Raw genomic sequence first — 17,003 nt, 5'->3', positions numbered from 1 at the left:
ACTTCTAAAGCTCTTTGGCGCCATCTTGTGCCCAAACATAAGCAAGGCAACGATGCCTTACATTTCGCGTTTGTCATCCACTGAGTTGTCGTTCATTAATAAAACGGAAGATAGCACATTTGAGTTGTAAAATAAAAGATGCTAGGATGCTGGATTATTATAATCTACAATATTTAAAGTATTTGCTGTTTTCAAAAGATTTCATCATGGGAATATAATCCGGAAATTATGTTTGACTATTTTATTATTATTATTGTGGGTTGGGAGACAGGCTGTCACAACCTTTATTCTGAAAACCGGATTTACACTATTAAAACTTCTATGTAATGACCACTTGTTGTGGGTACGCGTTCACGTAAGATCGCTCCATGCACTTTGATGACCAACTTTTTTTTTTAATGCTCCAACTTCCTCCACCCTCATATCACATGAACGCTGACAACCAGTTTGTTTGCATGTTTTCCAATTGAGCCGCGCGCAGGCTCGACTAATCGATCCGGATCCATCTCAAAAAGTCATGTCTGCCCAAGAGGCTCCGCAACCGTCCCCCGGGGATGGGCCTCGCTCGTGCCGGTCCCTGGTGCTCACCGGCTACGGGGGCTACGACAAAGTCAAGCTGCAGGTGAAGCCCCTGGGACAGCCGAAGCTGCAGCCCGAAGAGCTTCTGGTGCGGGTCAAGGCTTGCGGGCTCAACTTTGCCGAGCTGATGGGTAGGCAGGGGCTATATGAGCCGCTGCCTGCCCCGCCGGTCATCCTGGGCATGGAGGGCGCCGGGATCGTCGAAGCGGTCGGAGAAGGCGTGAAGAACCGAAAGGTGAGTCACGGTGTCCCGATACAACACCACGTCCTATTTTTAAAAACGAATAAATGAATGCTTGCTTCAAATTTAATGTAATATTTACATTTGGAGTCTTTGGCATACCTAATTGATTATTAGGCATATAGATGAAATGCTTTTGGTTATTTATTTTTTTTATTCTCAGGGGCATTTTACTAGCAGGTGACATTTAAAATTTGTTTCTCATTGCACGAGGAAAAAAAACCCACTTAATTTCCTTTATTTGCGAAATAGTCCTCACCTGACTCTTCTCGTATGAACTAAGGTCACACAATAATCATGATTAAAAGTGCAGCGTGATCAAAGTCGATGGGTGTGTTTATCTCAGGCAATAAGATAAAGATAAAAAAAACGTGTGCGCAGAGAGAAACCATTCACTTGATCGTCTCTGCACCAGTCCACAAAGCTGAATTTCAAGAATTCGATACATCCCGTCTTTGCAGCTCTTGCCCCATCCTGCAATGTTATTTGCTCCCGCTTAAGCATTCCATATTAATTACAGATGTATTGCTATCAAATAATGTGGGCGTGGCTGTTTCATAAGGTGCAGATGTTGCATCATTGTCATTGTGCTGTAACATTTTGATCTCATCCAGATGCTTGCAATGAACACGTCTTTTGTTATTGTTGCATAACCTCTTCTTTCCATGGAACTGATGTAATCTATTGACTTCCCTTGAGAAGAGTTGCAAAGTCCCCCCCCCCCCCTCCAGAACACCAATTCTGGGCTTCTTATTGGCGGCAGGAAGTGGTAAAGTACTCACATCTCCTTCCTGTGGCCTTCACATTTTGCGCCACCAAAAATAGCCTACAGGACATGCAAAAACAAAAATGGAGACTTCATTTCTCATTAAGGCCACAACATTAGGTACACTTGCACATTGCCCTAATATTTCGTTGCTCAAACACGTCAGGTTGGCGAGCGCGTGATAGTGATGAGCCGCAGCGGCATGTGGCAGGAGTTGGTGGTGGTGACCGCCAACCGTGCCTTCCCCATGCCGGAGTCCATGAGCTTCGAGGAGGGCGCCGCGCTGCCCATCAACTACCTGACGGCGTACTTGATGCTCTTCCACATGGCCAACCTCACGCCGGGCAAGAGCGTTCTGGTCCACATGGCGGCGGGTAAGCCAGCTCGCCCGGAGTGACCCCTAGAAAGCCTTGAATTTATGCTGCCAATAACTGATAGTGGTTAATTATTTACAGCTGGTATTAATATGCCAGTGCTTATTTTATGCGACTGTCTCAAGAACAACGAGGCGCTCTAAAACAACCTCAAAAACATGACGCCCTGTTCCGCACACAGGTGGCGTTGGCATTGCCGCCACCCAACTGTGTCAGACGGTGCCCGACGTGACCGTCTTCGGCACAGCCTCCGCCTCCAAGCACGACATCATCGCCCAGGTGGGCGTGACCCATCCTATCGACTACCGGACCAGAGACTATGTCGAGGAAATTCACAAAATCAGCCCCAAAGGTCAGATATTGTCCCATTTTTTGGCGTTAACGCTGCTTTGATTTCATTTTTTTTTCTTAATTAAATGGAATGGAAAGTTTATTTTTGTGTAAATATGCTTGATGAGCTGCCGTAAGGAGATAAAAAGGCTAAAATTAATTTGAATGAGCTTTAACTTCAGTGTTATGAAGTTACTTTAATAATAAAAATTAATATAAAGCAATCTAAAGTACAGTCCACACAAAATATTATTTATGTATTTAATTTAAACTCGAGATGATGCAGGCGGAACATAATTTTGTCTCGCTTCCTGTTTTGGTGCGACTGCATTCTCTTTTCAGGAGTGGACATTGTTCTGGATCCACTCGGTGGCGCCGACACGCAGAAGGGCTTCAACTTGTTGAAACCTTTGGGCTCAATCATTGTATTTGGTGAGCAAAATATCAGATCATGTATGAAATTCATTGACGACCACAACGAAGACTATATGCTCATTTTTAAATTGTTTGTGTTTGTGCGCCAGGTGCCGCCAACTGCGTTACGGGCCAGAAGAGGAGCCTGATGGCCCTGGTGAAGACGTGGTACAACCAGCTGTCGATCAACGCGCTGAAGCTGATGTCGACCAACAAGGCGGTGTGCGGCTTCCACCTGAGCTACATGGACGACGAGCACATCGACACGGGCATGGCCACGCTGCTGCGTCTCTACGCCGAGGGCAAGATCAAGCCTCGCATCGACTCCTCCTTCCACTTTGAGGAGGTGCGTTGACAAAACAATTGCAATGAAAAAGTGTTATTTATTTTTGGGGGGAGAAAATAATTGATATATTTTTTTCCTGGTCTTTTTCCTCAGGTCACCGATGCAATGCGACGCATGCACGAGCGTCAAAATATCGGGAAGGTCATCCTTCTGCCTGAGCCCAAAAACCAGAATGACGAAATGACGGCAAAGAAATGACATCATTGAAGGGTTGAGTAATATTGGATTTCCCCGACAACTCAATTATAAGATTCTCTTTTGACAGTATTTGAACTTTTTTAAAGAAGTTATCACACAATATCGATAACTTTAAGCCACATTTGTATTTTAATGAATAAAATGTATTAAATGGCTTCCTTGTTCCCTGTATTGCAGTTATTCAAAATTGTCCATACAGTAGATGTAAATGTAAATGCTTGGAACGACAAGTTTTGAGACCTATTTGACTTTTATTTAGACATTCCTTATTACAAGTAACAAGGTTGCTTATTACACTACACTTACTGCAGTCGTTATTGCTGTTCAGTTGTTTACTTCAACTGAGACAAGACTTTATTCCCCCTCCAAGTTCAACTCACATTCCTCTTCCAACTTTATAAGGCTGCTGTGCGTTTACATGTGGAGAGCATAACTCAACATGCCTGGATGTAATCAAAGGACACAGTAGACGCATAGTTGCAATTCTGTCAGATAGCGGTATGTCAATCAGTTTGGTACTTTGGCTGCTTTTAAGCCAGACAAATCAGAACTGTGATTGGTTAAAACAATATTTTCCCCTGGCCTAACCAATATGTGAAGGAGAAACAAATATTAGAATTGAAGCTAGAAATGTTTTTAAAGGTTTTGGCAACCCTCATCTCCGTGTAATAACAAAACTAAATCAGTCAAACTAGTTAAATGCTCGCGGTCAAAATCTCGAAACGTTTCCCCGTTTACGTGTTTTAGCGGAAGTTATTTTTTTAATTTGAAAGGGTGTGACGGAAGTGACATGCCGTTGCATATCCACCTTGATGCTGTGCCTCCCTGTGAGCCGTGGGCGTCATCATAGACATAAATACGTATACTCTTCATTGGGTGCAAAGCGTACGAAAACGTTGCCGCCATCCTGGATGTGGCTGAGTGGGGAAGATTTAGTGCCTCAATTATGTAGCAACCGTTTTTCATCAGGTTATCTTTCACGGGTAAGTCTCATTATTTTGATAGTTTTGAACGTCTTTTGTCCTTCAGAATTTCGTGACTATTGGGCTAATTCTCTAGAATGACTGTACTGAGACAAATATTTTTGTTAGGTTTTTTTTGTTTGTTTTTTTCTCTCATAGTGCTCTGTATCCGTCAGTTGTAGTTATGCTATGTTTACTGTTAGATAGCTTCTAACTTAACTCACTAATTGCCCAATACGTGAAATAATTGTGCCTTGGCCTTGATTCGCGTGGGTAGCTCTCGCCACATCCAACATGGCAGACACGCTGACGCTTCGTAGAGTGCCACCCGGCTTAATGAGGTGTTTCTTTCCAAAGTGTGCGTCTATGGTAGCTACCTCTTCCCTCCAGTGAGCTGCTGCTGCGGCGGTGAAGAGTTCGTTAACAGATTGTTGTCGTCACTGAGATGCGGCTGCTACCTTGTCGGTAAGGTCCTCTTTCTTGCGTTTCCAAACGCCTCCGTTTGTAACATGTCCATTCCAAAACATCATGTTTGCTTGTTTGTGTGTGTGTGACGTTAGCTTTTTAATCCTCGCTGCCTTCGTGTTACGATGACTTTCAGTGGCGGTGACCTCGTATGCCAAAATAGCCGCACTGTGTTATAATTAGAGTGTGCAGTTATGTGCGCGACATATTCTCGTGTGTATGCTGGACATATATGATTGAGAGGAATGTCATATATTCACCCACGGGGGGGTTGCCAAAACGAGGGTGCGCTGCACCAAATTGTGTCCAATGTTACATTTTTTTGGGGTTTACCCATTGGCATTTTTAATAACCTCGTCATGCATTTCTGGTATTTTTTCTACATTTTGCATAGTTTATTTAAAATGTGTAGTTTTATTTTGAGGACGTGATGACTGAACATGCGCAGATATTGGATAGCTAGAGAGGGCTTTTCTCAGGTTACGTTAATATCCCAGACAGTCGTGCTTTTTGTACACTCTAATCACATTATAATGAGATCCAAAACACAAGTTTAAAATGGCATCATTTTGTTTTCGAGGTCTTGTATTTGTGTGTTCCCAATAAAATATCAACTGTCTGTTATTGAAATAAGGGGAGGAGCTTCATTTAGTCATGCCATAGCCTTGTCTAATGAAATGGACTGCTTTGCGCAACTTTGTTGCATATGTGAAGTCTATTATTACTTTGTACTCCCGTCATTCTGCCCACGGCATTTTCTTAAATTTTCCGTCAAGCTTCCCTTCTTGTCTTTTTTATGTAAACTTGATGAGGCAGTTGCGACACGCATCATCGGGCGTGCGCAACCCTTAATTTATGATAAAGCATTGCCTGAAGACATATTAGGGTAATAATAATAAATATTCCCTTATTTAACCGCTCTGTCGGTCAACATGACTCTTTGTAATTAACAATATTTTGACATGTCCTCAAGCAAGTGCGCTCCAATTGTATTTGTTGAGTTGACCTCAGAATAGTCATAATAAACTAGTTTGTTAAGGGCTGTGATTTATATGAACATGGCATTAACTCCACTATTATGCAATTGCATAAATATGATTCATTGTAAAAGTCGAATTGTTTTTACTAGGTAGAATTCATATGGCTCAGTTAGAGTTCAATGAATTTTACCCTAGATTTACATTAGTTACTCATATAATTGAAGACACGTGATTAAATAGGCCAGAGTTCACTGTGTTCCATCATGACTTCCCCGAAGCTCAATGGATTTCACAACTTGATGAAATGTTGGTTTCGAGCAGACAAAGTAACACAGTTCAACTGGAATAAGTTACTAAAGGTATGTTTGGACACGTTTGATTGGCTTCTTGTTGTTAGGCAGAATTCATAAGGCTCAATCAGAACTGGGTTTCGACACTTTGTTTGCAGGGAGCCTAAAAAGGACCGAAGATGACCACAGAGCCTCAACCGCGTTTCCTGGTCCTGTTCGACTTTGACGAGACCCTCGTGAACGAGAACAGCGACGACGCCGTGTTACAGGCTCTGCCGGGCCAGCAGCTCCCCGATTGGCTGAAGAACAGCTACCGCGAGGGCCACTACAACGAGCACATGCAGCAGATTCTGGCCTACATGGCCGAGCAGGGCGTGTCGCGCGACGCCATCCGCTTGGCCGTGGAGACCATCCCGCCCACGCCCGGCGCCCTCGTCCTGCTGCACTTCCTTGAGAGCCACCAGCACGACTTTGAGCTGGCCGTGGTCTCGGACGCCAACATGTACTTCATCGACACTTGGCTGAAGTTCACGGGGGTGCGCCACCTCTTCCGGGTGATCTTCACCAATCCGGCCAGCTTCGACGCCAGCGGCCGCCTGGTGCTGCTCCCGTTCCACGCCCACTCGTGCGCCCGTTGCCCCGACAACATGTGCAAGCAGGTCATTCTGCGGGAGTACCTGGCTCTGAGGCAAAAAGAGCGCGGCGCGCCATTCCAGCAGGTGTTTTACGTCGGCGACGGCTCCAACGACGTGTGCCCCTCGCTGGCCTTGGGGCCCCGTGACACCGTCTTCCCTCGGAAAGACTTCCCCATGCACGCGCTGCTGACGTCCGAGGGCGCCAAGTTCAAGGCCGGCATGGTTCCCTGGAGCAGCGGCCAGGATGTCGTGGACTGTCTGGAGAAAGTCGCGGAGAAGAGATGATCATCAACGAGACGGGAAAAAAAACATAACAAAGGTGCTGTAATCAAATGGCGTAGATAAAAGAAATATCCTAAATATTTGCATTTGTTAAAACAAAAAAAACAAAAAAATAGAATCTACCAGCGCTCTCCCAACAAGAACAAGTATTATGTACGCAACTATGTATGCCACCTGAGTTTGAATTTTAATTTCCGACACGTCTCGCATCAAAATCAAGCTTTGAATTTTAGAAAGCATCAAAATATTTTTATTAAAAAAAATAACGTCTAAAAAAAAAAAAAGTGTAAAACAATTAGCATTATAAAAAATATTTTAACGCTGCGTCTCAAAAAATTCTATGTAAACCGAGTCAACATCCTCAAAGAATTTTGTGGAGTATATTCAGTTGTTTTAGACATACATTTTTAAGATTTTTTTTTTTTTTTTAATTATAAGTTTTGTGTTTTTTTTTTTCCAGACCCAACCGCGAATTGCAAAAATGCGCGAATAATTAACACGCATTATCATTGCCAACAGGTGAATCAGCAAATATGAGGCAGTCCGCTACATATTCAAATGGTGCTCTTTTAATATTCAGGCGTATTACTGAGCCACATTATTGCTAATGCTAAGCTATGCTAACAGGATGTTTATTTTGCAGGGTACCAACATGCTGTATTAGCGGTGTTAAGTGTTGATAATCTGCCATTAATAATGATTATAGCATTATTCACTGATCCAGACTTCCATCAAGACGGAAATATTAATATTTGCATTTATTCGTGGACATCCGCATCTGTTCCTTTTGATAGCTAGCAAACTACTTCCTGGTTTACACACAATACCAACTGCACTGTACCATTTTTTCCGATCAAAACAATAACTTCTGGATTCAGTATTGACGACACGCGGAAGTGATTGATTTGACGTCATCAAGAGCCCGTTGTGACATGATTAACGCACGCCCTCCCCACCGATCGCCCGCCTTTTGTCGTTATCTCAACACGTGACTGATAAATGTTGCGTGCAAACACACAAAGCTAAGCAAACCACTGCAAGGCAAGTTTATTTGTTTGGCGCCATTAATGCACAACGCAGGATAAATGAAAAGATAAAAGAATACAAAAAAACGACAGGCTGGAATTGAATGCTCAAAGAGCGCTTAGACGAATAACATCGCTAGTTGTAGGAGCATGCTGATATCAAGTAGTGCAGTCTTGGGTCGGGACGGGCGGGTCGGGTGACAACAGAAAGAGGCGATACCTAATCTAGGTGTTGATGTTCCCGCTGATGTGATCTACACCAGCACATAAACAACGACGTATACGGTACCTGCGCTTTGGTGCCGCAATGGAAGATAGAAGCGAACGCACATTGTCGGTCTGTGTTTCCAAAGTGACGGTCGGTGGAAGAAGCAGTGCACTCATCCTCTTACAATAAAAATGCTCACTTGTATTCTTATTGCATGTCCATTTTGATATGAGCATTGTGTGTTTAATTGCACTTTTGGAGGACAAGTGCAGTATTAGATCTTTAATCAGTGTTTCCAAACAAAAGAAAATTCATTCGATTAAAATTCTCCTACCACGAGAATGCAAGCGCCCTTTTTGTCCGAATGCACTTTAAACAACACCCAAATTCGTATTTGTCGTTAGTGCAGAATGCATAGGAGAGTTCAAATGAATTATAGTTTTGAGTAAATAAAAATAGGAAAAATATCATATGTCATTTTTAATTAGTTGACAATTCTAACGAAATATGCCACAATCGTCCCTTTTAGAAGCTTCTCAGGGAGAAGAGTTTATTTTGTAGCTTTATAGGAGCATTGTTTTTATACATTACATAGAAGTCATTAAGATGACGTCATTTATTTTTACATAAGTCGCCACCCAGTGTTTTTAAATATATATGTTTGTGTAATTGATAATATGTGCAATAATGATACATGATACGCAATACGATATCGAGGATGCATAAGGGAAACAGGTGATTTTTTTTTTTTTTCCCCCGCTACCTTTGCTTTATTCTTGAGCTTGTGTCCATGCTTGGCTTTTCCTTTTCTTTGACTTGCTGTATTTTGCCTTCATAAATGGATGTAACGTAACATTGAAACAGGAATATAAAAGCCATCTTGTCATCAGTCACGTCCTTCCGAGTGGTTATTCCAGCCACAAAACTACACACGTTTGCACTAAAATTTGAATAAAAATTATACACGTGATTGTTCAAAATTCCCACTTTGAAATTCCTTGCTCCATAAGAGGCAGAGCACCGCTAGTCATTCCGGGGGAAATATCGTGACGTCACCTCAGTTGATTGACAGGTCACCCGACGTCTCCTTTAAAAAAGCGCGATGATTCGAGAAAGGCAGAATAAACGTCGAATAACTGGCGCGTATCCAATTCATTGAGTGGTTGCCTTAACGTGGGTTGTTAAGGTCAAATCTGAGGTCAATGGTCTAGTTGAAATGTTTTTAGTTTAGTTAGCAATAAAAGCTGACATGCGCTGTGATCCCAGCGCAGTGACGCTCAGCTCCCAGCAGGTGGCGCCCTTCAAATCCTTAAAGTCATCTTCCGCTGAGGCATAAAAGGAGAGTGATGATGATGAAATGTTTGAATTGTCTTTCAAATGTCCTCTTCCTTAGTGTTGCCACTGATCTTCTTATTTACTTGAAGAAGCCGAACAGCGAGCTTGTTGTCGTGAAACCGAGCAGAGCCGAGGTAAGAAAGAAGAATCGTGAATAAGTTCAAAGTAAATATTGTCATGAAGGCCTAATGATGAAAAATAAAGCGCAGGACTGACAGTTGAGGAATTTGGAATTCAAGCAATGGTGGTCATATTTTTATTGTATAACAAAAGAGACATTGGAAGAGGCGTGTGTAGACTTTTTGTATCCACTGAATATGTTTTAAGTCAAAATGCACTCAATGGAAACCTTTCAAGTCAGCGGCAAATGTTGTGTCATTTAACAGATTACCCAAAAACGAAATGAGCTGGGATTTCTTGACTCGGTTGCTGGATGAAATCTACAACCATTCCACGTTTGTGGGTAAGCTCTGGCTCACCGTCCTCATCATTTTCCGCATCGTGCTGACGGTCGTCGGCGGAGAGTCCATCTACGACGACGAGCAGAGCGGTTTTGTGTGCAACTCGCTTCAGCCGGGCTGCGAGAACGTCTGTTACAACGCCTTTGCGCCGCTCTCGCATGAGCGCTTCTGGGTCTTCCAGATCATTCTTGTGGCAACGCCCTCCATCATGTACCTGGGCTACGCCCTCAACAAGATGGCCGCCGTGGAGGAGCGGGCGGATGGTGCGACGGCTAAGACGCACGGTCGGGTTGGCGGGAAGAAGCAGAGCGGCGTGGATATGCCGCCGGATGACGACGACGACGACGAAGAAGCCTGGGTTGCGATCAACGAGAAGGCGGACTTGGAGAAGGAGGGCAATGGCGGCGACGCCAAGGCGCGCCATGATGTGAGGGAACGGATCAGAAAGGATGGGATGATGCGTATGTACGTCACTCAGCTGCTGGTGCGTGCCATCTTGGAGGTGGCCTTCCTGATCATGCAGTACTGCCTGTATGGCTTTGTGGTGCCCGCCACCTACGTGTGCATGTCCTCGCCCTGCCCCCATAAAGTGGACTGCTTCGTGTCACGGCCCACGGAGAAGACCATCTTCCTGCTCCTCATGTACGCCGTCTCCTTCCTCTGTCTGGCCCTCAACGCTTGGGAGATGCTCTATCTGGGCATTTGCTCCATCTATGACATCGGAAGAACACGGGGCTCCGAGAAAAAGGACAACTCCCGCGCCCATCGGAACCGCTCGTCCGCCCCGCCAGAGTACAATGTGGTCGTCAAGCCCCTCATGACGTACCCCCACGGTTGGCCCCTCCCTGTCACCAAACTGAGCCAAAATACAGTGTGCCAACAGAACACTGTCAATGCGACCCACGAAAAGCGTCTGCGTTACGCAAACGATAAAGACAACCTGAGGGCCTCCGCCGCTGGGGGCACCCAAGGGAAGACGACCTCGCCTCAATCCCAGAAGGAGGCTGACGCGCACAAGGGCAACAAGCACAAAGCCCTCCGTGACCTCAGTGAGCACAGACACACCAAGCGGAGCTCCGGCAAGCTAAACCAAGGCGGGAGTTTGGACAACGAAAAGACAAAAGATGCTGGTTGGATCTGAACATGCCACAAATGCAGGAAATATATTCATCAGCATTGAAATACTGACTTTTCTCTGTGGTGCCTTATTTTCAGTAGTGATGCTGCATTATTTCAAGACATGTGATACCACTAACATACATCTATGCAATAACAAGCTACCTTTTTTTCCCTGACTTGTGAAAATTACTTTTAAAATAATATAAATATTATGAACACTCGGTGATGAGGCAGTCACATTCTTGAGTATTTCAGTCTGACTTTCTCGTCCATTGCTATTGATAGTCATCTTGAAAAACCTCTTTTAGCCTCATGCAAAATTGGACAGAGACCATTAAATGAATTACTCCACAGTTGCCTTTGATCCATTGATCCTAGTTAGGTGGGTCCACTTTGTACTCATTTGTAGTGATAGGTTTCTTACATCCTACAAACAGTATGGTCAACAAAAAATGGATCAGTCCTCCAATACACGGAATTCACCATAATTCACTCCAACAACGCAGTTCAGTGTTTCTTTAAATATTTTATTTTGGCTGACTGACTCCAATTTAACATGAGTTCGAATATGACCGATTGTACCTGAATCCACCACATCCCACTTGGGCTGCACAACACAACACAACTCCGTTCGTTCCATTACAATGCAAAAAAATACTGTGCATTTTAACGTTTCACTTATAAATTAATATAAATTAAATCCAGAACATCATGTAAATCTGCCGAAAAAAACCTACCGTCTGTTCTTGTCATCTTCGAAGTTGTGAAAATTCCTATTTCGTAGGGGGCACTCAAATGCAACATCGTGTCGGAAGTGACCCGTTCTCCGCTGGTGTTTTTAAAAAAAAACGGCGGTAGCTCGCTTCTCCGTCAACCTTTTGGAGTATTTAATTTAACCAAAAAGCTTCAAATACCAACTTCACAAAGGTAAACAACGCGGATTTAGTTTCTCCCAGAGGCACGGAATTTATTTAGGTTCGTCAGTGAGTCTTTCCGTCGAGTAAACTTGACAGACGCGCCTCGGTTAGTCGAAGTTGCAGCTAACAAGTTTAGCTTTTCTGCGAGCTAGCATTGAGTTGGCTGTCTTTGTTGCGTGCCATTACTTCTTTTACATTTTTAACGCCATTTAGTTATTTACATGCGCCGTCGATCTCATACTAAATCCCAATAATGTACAATACACAAAATAAACGAGTTAAAAAATATTTTTGCTCGTGAGTTGGAGGAGTACTTTAAATGTAAATTTTTATTTGACGGCCACTTTGCAGGAAGCGTTCGATTTAGTATTTTTTCAAGACTATTACATTACTAATGATAAATTGTAAACACAGGTTCATCACAAATAATTTATTATTTAAATAACTATATTTAATGGTTATTAATAGTTTCTGTCTACATTCCCATGCGGTGTCCACACTGTATTACATTTGAGAAGGACACAAGGTTTAACAAATGATCCGATGGGTCAAATGTATTCTAACTCAACCATGCACCAACAGGAATATCATGCTGCAGCAGTGTGCAGAGCAACCAGGACCTTTGGGAAAACTTCATCCTGGCGAGAAGAAGCTCAAGGGGAAGACCTTCTATCTGGACAATGTGAAGAAACGTCCTGCGGCCCTGCTTTTGGAAGCCATCTCTCTCCTTGGAGGGGTCCGTCATATACCTTACTTTGTTAATCGTACGCACTGAGCACCGTCGACAGCAGAAACAAATGAACCTTTTCTTCTTCTCAAAGGGGGTGGAGAGCTTCCTCCACAGAGATGTGAGCTTTGTGGTGACGGGAAGCCAAGAAGGTTTGGAGGAGAAAAGACTTGCTGGAAGCAAGAAGAGTGATGAGCCTCAGAGGCCCGTCAAGCAACGAGAAAGTATTCTTGACAGCGGCAAGCGGCGACCAGTTACTCCTCGGCCAGTGGTACTACGCCAATTGTTTATTAATGCTCCTGACAGAAATGCAGTCACTCGCCACATGAATCAGTTAAAAAACAACAAGGTGTACTACACAGTCAGCGTTTAATCAACTTCTACTGTCCACCTGTCTTCCCAGGCTTGTGGCAGTCGAGGAAAAGCCCTGCTTGAAAAAGCCATTCGCAATAATGTAAGTGTCTGATCTGCAGACTTTTACACCTTTTGTCCTGAACAGAAATGTATCCTGATTTTATTTTGTAGGAGCGGCTGCAGGCGAGCAACGTGTTGGCAAACGCCCGTTCATGGGGAGTGAGCATTGTTCATGTGGATGGTATCCTTTACACTTCCAATAAGTGGAAAAGTAACAACTGTGCAGTGAACCTCAACGCGCAGAAGGTGGCGCCGTACGAGTGCTTATTTAATAGCATCTTCCAGATTAAGGCATAAAAGTAGAGTGATGATGATGATGGAAGGTTTGATGTGTCTTTCAAATACGCTGTTCCTTAATGTTATCACAGATGTTCTTATTCACTTGAAGAAGCTGAACAGCGAGCGTGTCGTGAAACCGAGCAGAGCCGAGGTAAGAGAGAAATAACGTGAACAACTTCAAAGTAAATATTGTAATGAAGGCATTAACAGTGAAAAATAAGTAACATGGAGGTCTGATGTAAAAATGTGATACTTTATCTCATTAAATGGATGTGTGCCATTTCCACAGAAAACTTCCTCCAAGCAGCCTTCTTGTCATGTCGTCAAAGGTCAGTGAAGTTGCCGTAAATATGCTAATTTTGCCAAATATGATCTGATTTGCTTTAATGTGATGTACTTTGCATTTGCCAGCTGCGCCTCTTAGACCTCCTTTCCTCAAAATTGAAGACGTCAGCAGGTAAGTGCGACGTGAGGAGGCCCGTGTATATAAAGTCTACACACCCCTGTTCACATGCCATGGGACTGTGACGTTTAAAAAATAAAAAAATATGATAATCAATTGCTGGTTTTAGGTTACATCACAATCATTTATTTTGGTCAAATATTTTTTGTAATCCAAGTAAGTAAGTCCCAAGTGTTGTAAAAGCAACCCTTTCAAGTCTGCATCTTTGTTCCCAGCGTGATGACTAAACCAATTTTGCATTAAAGTAGCTCGACTCGCCTGTCCTACTGCGCCAGCATAGCAAACAGGAATGGAGTGGAAAGGTTTTGACTTTCCTAATTGCGCCAGTTAACAAATAGCAGACTGTAACATGATGAGCTTGCGACCCCCCCCTCACCCCCCCGGGGAGCCCAGAACCCGGACGGATTGCATTTCTAGTTGTGCTCCTGCCGGGAGCGTGTACACTAACAACTCTTTTCATTTGGTTTCTCATTTGTGCTAATTGAAGTGCTCTCGCTTTAATGTGTGCACATTACAAGAGCAAAAGAACTGAGAGGAACGAAATTCTAAGCTGACGAAATGCATTTGCTAGCGTTGCTTTTAAATGAAAACAATTTATTTTATGTATACTTGATTTTCGATTAGATGTATTTAGATATATATATTTTTTTTACTTGAATTGACTCAGTAGTGTTTTGGTAATCGCAGTTGGTCTTAATCTAAAAGTCTGTGTTGTTTTACGTAACCAGGAAGTACAAGCCCTTACACATGCAGTTGATGAGTTTCCCCTCGTTGTGCTACTTGGGCCGATTCAGTCCCTTCGAGTCTCCGCCCCCTCCTCGCTTTGAGAAGACGGAAAAAAATCCATCAAGGTTGGTCCTGCAAATTCGGTCACTTGCCTCATGAGGAATATGGAATGATTGTTGCATTTTCGATTGTTGTTTCCCCGATCAGGCCAAAGAGCAAAATGGAAAGCCGCAGTAAGGACAAACCTCAAAACGTGTCGCCTTGGCCACCGCGCAAAAAGAATATCTCGTACTGCGAATGTTGCCTTCAGTCCTTCACGATCTTGGCTGAGGTGACAATCTTTCCCTCAATCTTTTTCCGTCTTGTTTGGACTTGAGTGATTTGATTTTTGTTTTCTTTGTCTTCTGCAGCACCTGCAGTCAGATCAGCATCGCGCTTTTGCCATGGAGACTTCAAATTATCGCGACTTGGAGCATCTTGTGGTCCAAATGGTTCCCGCGTTCGACCTTAGTCCTTCAGCACAAGCCGAAGTCGTGCCGGAGAGGTGAGCTGCGGTCACTTTTGTTGTCCTCACATCTCAAATTTTACCATTCGTGCTTACAAAGCTTGTTGGAAAATAAATGACAGCTAATTCGTCTTCATGTTTTATTTGTAGGCGGCCAGCTTCTCCGGCCAATTGTGAACTTGAGCCTCTGACTGACGCCGAGATGGAACATGAAGTCCAGGCCTTGAAAGGACAATCCTCCTTCTCCTCCGTTCCTGCTCAGAATTCTCCTCTTCAGTCCAGGAAGTCCCCCGTCTCAAATCCAACCACGACATCAACTGACATGCAGCGCCCCGAACCCGACGACCTCCCCCACACCGCAACTGTGCCCAAACCGATTTTGGACGCGGCGCCGCCACCCCACTTGACTTCACCGCTCTCCCCCCGGCCTGCTCCGCAAGATCCGTCTTTTGACCCGTACTCCGTCCCTCCAGTCCTCAGCCCGCAAGTCTTCACCCCCGAGCACATGGAGCCGCTTTGTTTATACTCAGAACCGCCTGTCCTCAGTCCTCAGAAGTCCAACACTGAAGATTACGAATGTGAAATGGAAACGATGCTAAGCGTGTCTGAATCGCTTTCCATCTCCTTCCTCACATTTCCTCCTGGTACAGAGTCCAACACGGAAGAAGTGAAGGGCTCCCATCCGGTTTCAAACGAGGCCCCGTGTCCTTTGAAGCAATCTCACCCGGCAACTGCAAACCCCAAAAAACGTCGTCGGTATTCCAGCTGCGATCACAACTGCAGGAAAAGGAAAAAGACAGAAGGCAAGGAACTCACAGAATCAAAAGGTCACATTTTTACGACGGATGAGGGGTCGGCAGCTGTTCAAGTCGTGCAGTCAAGTGGGAATGTCTCTCTAATAGACAGAATGTGTCCTCCCGTGGGAGACAGACTCGCATTCTCGCCATTCAAAATGTTGGCTCACAGTGTTGAAACAAAATGGTCGCCGTCGTCAAAGATCCCTTCACGCTTCTCCAGTCAAGATTCCCAACAATTCGCCTCGGTGTGCATCGACCCGGCGCTGATTCCGGACATAGCGCGGCTCTCCCCGTCCTCGTCCGAATCGGACTGGGACCGCGAACTGCTATCTGGTCTGGGCTCGGCGCCGACGCGGTCGCCGTCGGGCCCGGTCGACGCGACAGCGGGCGATCTGGACACGGACTTCATCCACAGGCCGTGCGCCTGGATGAGCGACGCCTCCTACGAGTCGCGGCTACACACCGCCCTGCAGCCGGCCACCCCCGCGGGGGAGCCGGCCGCTTTCTCCAGGACGGTAGTGCAAATTGTTGAGGTACTTCACTAACCGCACTTCACTACCGACGCATTAAAAGAGTGGGCCATATAAAAGTTCAGACGAAGTTTAAATTAAGTTCACTGGTAGATGTTGTCGTGCAATTTAGGTTCATCGTAAAATTTCACCGGAAAGCCCAATATCGCTAACTTTGTGAGTCGTCTTCACAGTGACCGGGGCACATTCCCGCGCTGATGCAGGACACGCAAAGTCGATGGGACAGCAACTGAGCCTGCTCGCCCGCCACCATGTTAATTTTCCCGGTTATTTATTTTTGTCATCGGCAAAACTGCTGCCAGCGTTGTCGTGCTGACATCAGTCTTTCAGCAGCTGTCTGGAAACCCACACTGGGACTTGAATGAGTTTTTTTTTCTGAAAGGGGTATTATTCAATTACTCTTAAGTGCTTTGGCGCAGATCCCAATCGAGCTTGTCTCGATGGTCCGACATGAAAAGCGCTTGGAAAAGTGGAGCCCCTCACACTTCCATCTAAAATGGAATTATTGGGGGGGGAACATTTCTGACTTAATGTGAAGTTAATTCCATGTCTTGTTTTTAAATAAATTGTGTTATTAAACAAAAGGTTCTCTGCTGTTTTTAGACTAAATGACTGCTTGTGTGTAGAAATGATTT

The 17,003-nt window shown here is 44.4% G+C and overlaps 4 protein-coding genes across 9 annotated transcripts; all 4 read left to right on the top strand.

Moving 5' to 3' along the window:
• The first annotated feature begins 324 nt into the window (after positions 1 to 324).
• Positions 325 to 3,403, top strand: LOC148317608 (NADPH-dependent quinone oxidoreductase VAT1-like). The gene is made up of 6 exons (XM_088284145.1): positions 325 to 814; positions 1,753 to 1,960; positions 2,142 to 2,312; positions 2,633 to 2,722; positions 2,815 to 3,050; positions 3,144 to 3,403. The coding sequence occupies exons 1-6, from the start codon at positions 518 to 520 to the stop codon at positions 3,246 to 3,248; spliced, it is 1,107 nt and encodes a 368-aa protein (XP_088140271.1). The 5' UTR covers positions 325 to 517; the 3' UTR covers positions 3,249 to 3,403.
• Positions 3,404 to 4,142: 739 nt separating this feature from the next.
• dbf4b (DBF4B-CDC7 kinase regulatory subunit) lies at positions 4,143 to 16,952 on the top strand. 4 transcript variants are annotated; one of them, XM_088284139.1, is made up of 13 exons: positions 4,143 to 4,231; positions 4,568 to 4,675; positions 12,510 to 12,663; positions 12,749 to 12,925; positions 13,058 to 13,108; positions 13,180 to 13,249; positions 13,437 to 13,498; positions 13,637 to 13,676; positions 13,759 to 13,804; positions 14,539 to 14,661; positions 14,744 to 14,867; positions 14,947 to 15,080; positions 15,192 to 16,952. In XM_088284139.1, the coding sequence occupies exons 2-13, from the start codon at positions 4,656 to 4,658 to the stop codon at positions 16,381 to 16,383; spliced, it is 2,193 nt and encodes a 730-aa protein (XP_088140265.1). In that variant the 5' UTR covers positions 4,143 to 4,231; positions 4,568 to 4,655; the 3' UTR covers positions 16,384 to 16,952. The 4 variants fall into 4 exon arrangements, with proteins under 4 accessions (XP_088140265.1, XP_088140267.1, XP_088140266.1 ...); XM_088284141.1 differs by lacking the exons at positions 4,143 to 4,231; positions 4,568 to 4,675 and adding an exon at positions 11,810 to 11,937; XM_088284140.1 differs by lacking the exons at positions 4,143 to 4,231; positions 4,568 to 4,675 and adding an exon at positions 11,824 to 11,985.
• LOC148317607 (putative phosphatase phospho1) lies at positions 4,368 to 9,954 on the top strand. Of its 3 annotated transcripts, none has more exons than XM_088284151.1 (3): positions 4,368 to 4,675; positions 6,104 to 6,899; positions 9,817 to 9,954. In XM_088284151.1, the coding sequence occupies exon 2, from the start codon at positions 6,125 to 6,127 to the stop codon at positions 6,863 to 6,865; it is 741 nt and encodes a 246-aa protein (XP_088140277.1). In that variant the 5' UTR covers positions 4,368 to 4,675; positions 6,104 to 6,124; the 3' UTR covers positions 6,866 to 6,899; positions 9,817 to 9,954. The 3 variants fall into 3 exon arrangements, with proteins under 3 accessions (XP_088140277.1, XP_088140276.1, XP_088140278.1); XM_088284152.1 differs by lacking the exon at positions 9,817 to 9,954 and adding an exon at positions 5,934 to 6,014 and having other exon boundaries at positions 4,623 to 4,675; positions 6,104 to 8,984; XM_088284150.1 differs by lacking the exon at positions 9,817 to 9,954 and having other exon boundaries at positions 4,375 to 4,675; positions 6,104 to 8,984.
• On the top strand, positions 9,475 to 11,617 carry LOC148317606 (gap junction gamma-1 protein-like). The gene is made up of 2 exons (XM_088284144.1): positions 9,475 to 9,564; positions 9,817 to 11,617. Exon 2 carries the CDS (start codon positions 9,833 to 9,835, stop codon positions 11,030 to 11,032), a length of 1,200 nt encoding a protein of 399 aa, XP_088140270.1. The 5' UTR covers positions 9,475 to 9,564; positions 9,817 to 9,832; the 3' UTR covers positions 11,033 to 11,617.
• Positions 16,953 to 17,003: the final 51 nt, after the last annotated feature.

Source organism: Idiotropiscis lumnitzeri, chromosome 20, assembly GCF_059441095.1.
Source record: "Idiotropiscis lumnitzeri isolate Australia: NSW breed Sydney's pygmy pipehorse chromosome 20, RoL_Ilum_1.0, whole genome shotgun sequence".
NCBI lineage: Eukaryota > Metazoa > Chordata > Actinopteri > Syngnathiformes > Syngnathidae > Idiotropiscis > Idiotropiscis lumnitzeri.
The sequence above is the reverse complement of the archived record's forward strand: the minus strand, read 5'-3'. Positions and strand labels throughout refer to the sequence as shown.

Coding starts and splice junctions, on each gene's coding strand:
- LOC148317608 (XM_088284145.1), top strand. CDS start 518: ATGTCTGCCCAAGAGGCTCCGCAACCGTCCCCCGGGGATGGGCCTCGC. Junction 2,723..2,814: donor GGGCTCAATCATTGTATTTG/GTGAGCAAAATA, acceptor TTTGTGCGCCAG/GTGCCGCCAACTGCGTTACG. Junction 3,051..3,143: donor CCTCCTTCCACTTTGAGGAG/GTGCGTTGACAA, acceptor CTTTTTCCTCAG/GTCACCGATGCAATGCGACG.
- dbf4b (XM_088284139.1), top strand. CDS start 4,656: ATGCGGCTGCTACCTTGTCG. Junction 13,250..13,436: donor GAGCATTGTTCATGTGGATG/GTATCCTTTACA, acceptor ATGTTATCACAG/ATGTTCTTATTCACTTGAAG. Junction 13,805..14,538: donor AAAATTGAAGACGTCAGCAG/GTAAGTGCGACG, acceptor TTACGTAACCAG/GAAGTACAAGCCCTTACACA.
- LOC148317607 (XM_088284151.1), top strand. CDS start 6,125: ATGACCACAGAGCCTCAACCGCGTTTCCTGGTCCTGTTCGACTTTGAC.
- LOC148317606 (XM_088284144.1), top strand. CDS start 9,833: ATGAGCTGGGATTTCTTGACTCGGTTGCTGGATGAAATCTACAACCAT.